This window comes from Pterocles gutturalis, unplaced genomic scaffold (assembly GCF_000699245.1).
Source record: "Pterocles gutturalis isolate BGI_N339 unplaced genomic scaffold, ASM69924v1 scaffold38195, whole genome shotgun sequence".
Classification (NCBI taxonomy): Eukaryota; Metazoa; Chordata; class Aves; order Pterocliformes; family Pteroclidae; genus Pterocles; species Pterocles gutturalis.
Genome location: NW_010142295.1, coordinates 6,265 through 12,500, shown reverse-complemented (window position 1 = coordinate 12,500; position 6,236 = coordinate 6,265). Strand labels below are relative to the sequence as shown.

At 46.2% G+C, this 6,236-nt stretch overlaps 1 protein-coding gene across 1 annotated transcript; it reads left to right on the top strand.

The window, feature by feature from the left end:
• Positions 1-348: 348 nt before the first annotated feature.
• LOC104469708 (protein transport protein Sec31A-like) lies at positions 349-5,624 on the top strand (the record flags this gene model as incomplete). The annotated part of the gene is made up of 3 exons (XM_010084311.1): positions 349-468; positions 3,458-3,529; positions 5,027-5,624. Coding segments are annotated over 3 exons (372 nt in total), but the record flags the coding sequence as incomplete, so codon positions are not given.
• Between the last annotated feature and the right edge of the window lie 612 nt (positions 5,625-6,236).

Genomic DNA, 6,236 nt, shown 5'->3' with positions numbered 1-6,236 from the left:
CTGAGCACAAATCCAAACCACAGCCTCTTTCTAGGTGTTATGAAGACAGTTAACTCTGTCTCAGCTGAACCCAGGACAGCACCATAGTGGCATTTTGCTGCTGCAGTCTCCACCTAGACACCACCTCTTTGCAGTTAACCCTTTAGTCAGTGTGGACCAACAACCTGCTTCCTTCTGCAACTTCACAGCTCTCCAGAGGAAGTGACAGCAGATGCTGATAATGTCACCTCCACACATCCACAGGGAAGAAGCAGGAGTTATGCCAAGCTGGCTGATAATGCCAGTTGGTTTCATTGAAAACGTGGTCCCAGTGACCTGGAAAAGCCTCACCTGCTCTCTGTTTCTCAGCATGTGCAGGCACTGCCGAGAGAGAAGATTACCAAGAAGCCTATCCCTGAAGAGCACCTTATTCTGAAGACGACCTTTGAAGCTCTTATCCAGAGGTGCCTGCTGTCTGCCTCTGATCCGGTAGGTCTCAGTGGGCTTCCCAGCGTACCCCTGTGTCCGGGTGAACGTGCCGGTACCTGGAGCACAGCTAGCCATCACAGCCTCTCCTCAGGTAGCTTTTTCTTCTAATGGCTGCTTTGAGCAGCCACAGGCAATGTGCAGAAAAGCCATAAGCACCAAGGATGTGGCCATCTGGGATCAGAACACAACAGTGCTGTCTATGGGCAGGAAATTAACCCATTGCAGCCCCCTCGGCTGCTCTCTTCTAAGGAGGAGGGTTGGAATTGGTTACACTTGAGGTTTTGATGTTGATGGATTAAAAAAAAAAAAATCAAAAACCTTTGGAATGGGCTGCCCTTCCTTCTGTCAGGTGAACACTATGGAGCCATGCCTTGCACTCACTTGTTAAGAGGGCATATCTTGTTAATTTGCTTATCTGCTTATAATTCAGACCAGGAAGCAGCTGGCATTACGCCAGGTGTGAGCCAAGGCTCACATACTTGAGTGCATGCCTCAGATTTTGATCTGTGATTTCTGATAACAAACTGATTTCCAAGGGAAACAGTGGGTAGTAGAGAAGTGGAAGGTTACGAGCAAAACCATTTCCTGTGGCAGTCACTATTTTGTAAACAACCCATCCATCTCACAGCTTCCCATTTATTTCCAGTGGTCAGTAAATAACTCACTACCCTAAAGCCCACATGCTGACTGTTCAGCTCCTGCCTACCACATGCTGAAAGGTCTATGATGAAAGACAGGCTGGTGGCACGCAGAGACCTTTGTGCACTGAATGTTCTTGCTCAGCAGCACAGGCTCACAAGGGCAGACAGCTGAGCTGAGGGCACTGTAGGAGTATATTGGTCATTCGGTGTCACTTCTGCATCTGCTGTACCATTTCAGATGGCTCTGTCGTTTAGAGTTGACATTTGCATGTATTTACTCTTTCTTTCCCCTTTGGGTCTCAGCCCAGCAGCTTCAGGGTGGACTCATCCACGCACTCCTGTACAGAAGCTTTTTGAGACCTTAGACCTTTCTTTGGACAGACCCCATAAGATCCAGTAGCATTTGATCAATGGAAATCCTTTCTTTTAAAGATTCAGTTGTAGAGTGCAGGGATAAAAGTCAGATCCTGCACAGAGCCTTTGACCTTTTCTTCCTCTGAGTGCCCCTTCTCCCAGACACAGAGAAGGCAAAAGCATTCCATCCACATCTGCACCCAGGGATTGCTTTTATGCTCTGCAACACATTTTTCTTCTTGTTAAGTCTCTCTGATTTTCCTAGGCAGAGCAAGTGTTTGCAGCACTGAGACACTGTCCTGACTGTATCCACCAGTTATTGTCAGAACAAACGCAGACACTACTCAGTTATTACATTCCAAAGGGAAAAATGGGAACATGACGAGAGTTCCTGCTTAGGGGCTGGAACAGGATTTATTTATTCCTCTTTTTTTCTAGTTGGCCATCTGTAAAATGAAACTAGCATGTATGTCTTTTCACAGGTTTTGAAACAAATGATCATTGAATCACAGAATGGTTTGACTCAGAAAGGACCTCAGAGACCATCCAGTGCCACCCCCTGCCATGGGCAGGGACACCTCCCACCAGCCCAGGTTGCTCAAAGCCTCATCCAGCCTGGCCTTGAACCCCTCCAGGGATGGGGCATCCACAGCTTCTCTGGGCAACCTGGGCCACTGCCTCACCCCCCGCACAGGAAAACATTTCTTCCTGATATTTCATCTCAGTCTCCCCCCTTTCAGCTTATACATGTTGCCCTATCTGAGAGAGTTAGCAAGTCCAAAAGCATTATCCAGTTTCTTATCTGCTTCTCCTGGGTACTTTTTCCTTACTTGTTCCAGTGCCTTGACAGGATAACTGCTGCTGAGGGGTTTTCCACATCTGACCTGGGAGATCCACGAGCTGAGTTCTCTCCTGTGCCCTTTGCCATCCAAACAGCTTTCCCTAATTCTAGCACAGCAGGCAGTTACTAGTCTGTCTTTACACCTGAGCTAGAGCATTCCTGTGGGCATTATTTTCTCTCTTGAAAATTATTTGTTACAGAAAAACTTTTTTCCAGTTGCCAGGGGAAATGGCAGTATCATCAGTGACGACGGATTAATGTTGCATACTGATTTAGGAGGAAGTTCCAATACTCCTGTGCTGTTTCTTCTGCTGTTGGCTGTCTTCTGTTTTTTGTGCTTCTGTAATTGTAACCTTGCTGCTTTATTACTGTTTTACTATTCTGGAGAAAAACCTTCCATTTCTGTAGCTGCTTGTTTAAAAAAAAAAAAAGTGGATAGAGATGCATTTCTCCAGCAGCTGCCGTGGCACTCCAGGTGGAATAGACTTGGGGTTATTTTAAGAGCCTTTGGTGGCAAAATAATCCTAGACACATCAATGGGTGGTTTGTAGAAAATTATGGAAGCTCAAAGGATCTGTCTGGCCTGTGTGGGTTAGGTTATTAGTTTTTCTGTTGACAGTAAAAACTTTCAAACAAACTCCTGGTTTTACTAATCATATAATGAAAAATATGATTAGGATTTGCCCTAAAAGATGACTGAGCTGTACATACGTAGACTTCAGTGACTGTGTGTGTCCTAAAGCTCTCATTGATGTTGCTGGATACTTGATTCCAGTAATAACTTTATCCAGATATCATTATGCTTTGCCAGTGAGCCATAGAAAAAGAATTCCTACTGCAGCTCATAATTCTGTCGCTTGCCATATCAGCTAATACCAGTGGGTTTTGCAAATGACCAGTGGCTTTCAGGATGCACCTCTACAGTTTCATATTCTCTTTAGCTAACTAGAGCGTTTACACGTGGACAAACTACAGTCATACTGCTTTGGTTTCCTAGAAAAATCAGGGGTGAAAAGTACAAAGCAAATAATTCAAATGATGTGTTAGGAAAATATTGTTGAATGTGCTGGGTGGACCTTTTTGCAGTGGTACCAAATCAGTGTTGTGGTGGTAAAATCACTGTGTTTTAATGGGATTTTTTTTTCTCTTGCAGCAAACCAAGAGGAAACTAGATGATGCAAATAAGCGTCTGGAGTCTCTATACGACAAACTTAGGGAACAGACAGTAAGTTCTGGTTTTGTGTTCTCTTCCCCCATCAAATATTGCGGGTATAGCCAAGAACTTCGTTGGTGGTGTGGACTGACCCCTCTGTAATAAGTAGCAGGTGCTTGATCTTTCTTTGGAAGCATCCTTTGAATCCCTTTCTTGTATGTTGCCATGCATTTCCCAGAAGCAGCTAGGTAGAGTGCTTGGCCCCAAGTGCCTGTGGAGACTTGACAGTGTGTTTGGGATCATGTCATGGGTTTTATATGGTGCTGTGCTAAGCCAGAGAGCAGAGACACTGGCTGAATGCATCAGGAGAGTCCCTCTCCCCAGCTCCTGGCAGAATGAGACAACCTGGCAAGTTCACCTGCTCCCAGCAAAGGAGTGTGAGGGACACACAGCCTGGGGTCTAAAAAAACTCCAGATTTACACCCTGGAGGCTCACTGACTTTACTGGAAGGCAGATGTGCAAGCAGTTCTGAAGATTGTGTAATTTTTCGAAAGCTTTCCAGGAGGTCTGTGGCAGAAAAAGGGACAGGGCTTAGATCTCTTAGTACTTTAGGATCAGAGTGGTCTGATCTTGCCATTGTCAGGCTATCTTTGCTGAGCAATTAACTTTTCCCCCAAAGGCATCATAGCTAGGTTTTTCATGTGCCTTAGTCTGTCACAGCAGGTCTCCCGCCTCCGTAGAATCCTAGAATCATTCAGGCTGGCAAAGACCTCAAGGATCATCAAGTCCAACTGACACCCCAACCCCACCCAACCCACTAACCCATGTCCCCAAGCACCACATCTACACGTTTCTTGACCCCCTCCAGGGATGGTGACTCCACCACTGCCCTGGGCAGCCTGTTCCAATGCCTCATCACTCTTGCAGTGAAGACATTTTTTCTAATATCCAGCCTAAACCTCCCCTGGTGCAACTTGAGGCCGTTTCCTCTTGTCCCATCACTTGTTCCTTTAGAGCAGAGCCCAGCACCCCCCTCACTGCACCCTCCTTTCAGGCAGCTGTAGAGAGTGATGAGGTCTCCTCTCAGCCTCCTCTTCTCCAGACTGAACCCCCCCAGCTCCCTCAGCCGCTCCTCGTCAGCCCTGTGCTCCAGACCCTTCCCCAGCTCTGTTGCCCTTCTCTGGACCTGCTCCAGCCCCTCAATGTCCTTCTTGTGGGGAGGGGCCCAAAACTGACCCCAGGATTCAAGGTGCGGCCTCACCAGTGCCGAGTCCAGGGGCACAATCCCTGCCCTAGTCCTGCTGGCCACACTGTTGCTGATGCAGGCCAGGGGCTGGCTCTGAAGGCTTGCAGGGGTTTGCAGCACTGCAGAGAAGGTAGCTCCTCGTTGAGGTCTGCTGTTGGGCTTCCCAGTGGCTGTTCCCGGTGTGGTGCAGCTCTGGAGATGGCTGTCGTTACAGAAAGGAACTAGCTCCTGCACCTTTCTGAGGGCCAAAGGATTTCTGTTTTTCTAGCACTAGTGGATGCACTGGTTTCTTTTTTTTCTGCTGAACTTCCTTTCCTTACAGCTCTCTCCAACCATCATTAGCGGTTTGCACAACATTGTGAAGAGCATCGAAAGCCGCAACTACCAGGAAGGACTGAACATCCACACGCACATCGTCAGCACCAGCAACTTCAGCGAGACCTCTGCTTTCATGCCTGTTCTGAAAGTTGTCCTTACCCAGGCCAATAAGTTGGGTGTCTGAAGTAGCCCTGCCTTTGCAAAGCCTTGACGGTTGCTTTTCCAAAGAAGTGCATTTCTACAGCAAACATGCAGGAAATGGACCAAACGCTAGTCCTTACAGCATGTCACAGTAGATAGAGCACTGACAAACGGCATTACGCTCTCCCTGCAAAATTCTTTATTCCAGGAGGGCTGTGGAGCCCTGGTGCTTTGTTTTTATTTTAATCCTTTACCCATCCCTAATGATTCTTGTCTACAAATAGTATATTTAATGGATGATGCCCCGTATTTTCAATTTTTAGATGCATGTTATACTGCTAAACAGTGGCTTTTAATAAGATACACATGTTAAAACAAGATAGGTTGTGTATCAGACCCTAAAACAGATTCTTCCCTTCTGCCCACTGTTCCCTATCCCCACCAGATTAAAGAGTCTGATCGTATTATAAGTGTATTTGATCTTTCATTTGATGAAGCTGCTTGCAGTTCTGTTATTACAATTTACATGTTAAATATCTTCATTTTGCGCTGGGGCAAAGAAGAAAAATAAAGGCTAATGTGATATTTTCAATAAATGTTAATTTATTAAAACGTGTCTTTATAAAGTACAACTTAAAGATCTTGAACCCGGAATACAGTAGGCTGCCTTTCTGTTGCATCCTAGGCTTGAGGATATTTTTTTTTTCTCTAGGCTCATCACTAAAAGCTCTATTTAACATTCACACACAGAGATTTGCATTTCACGGAAAGCTTTAGCAAGGATATTGAACACGTCTGCATGCATTTTTAAAAGCGGAGAGCAAAAAGAATGCAGAGTGGTTTAAGCCGCCCATATGGAGACAGAGATATTTAGCGCGTAAGCAAGGTACAAAGTGTTTCTTGCAGTCCCCCGAACCCAGAGATTGCTGCTCTGCTCGCCGCTGCGAGGGCATGCTGTGCTGGGAGACTGCAAGCACGCTTCTGCTGGCTGTTAGCAAGTGGGGTTGGATGAGTTTCACAGCCCACTGTCCTTTCCTTCAGCACAGTTGGAGTTGGCTTTCAGTTTTAAAAAT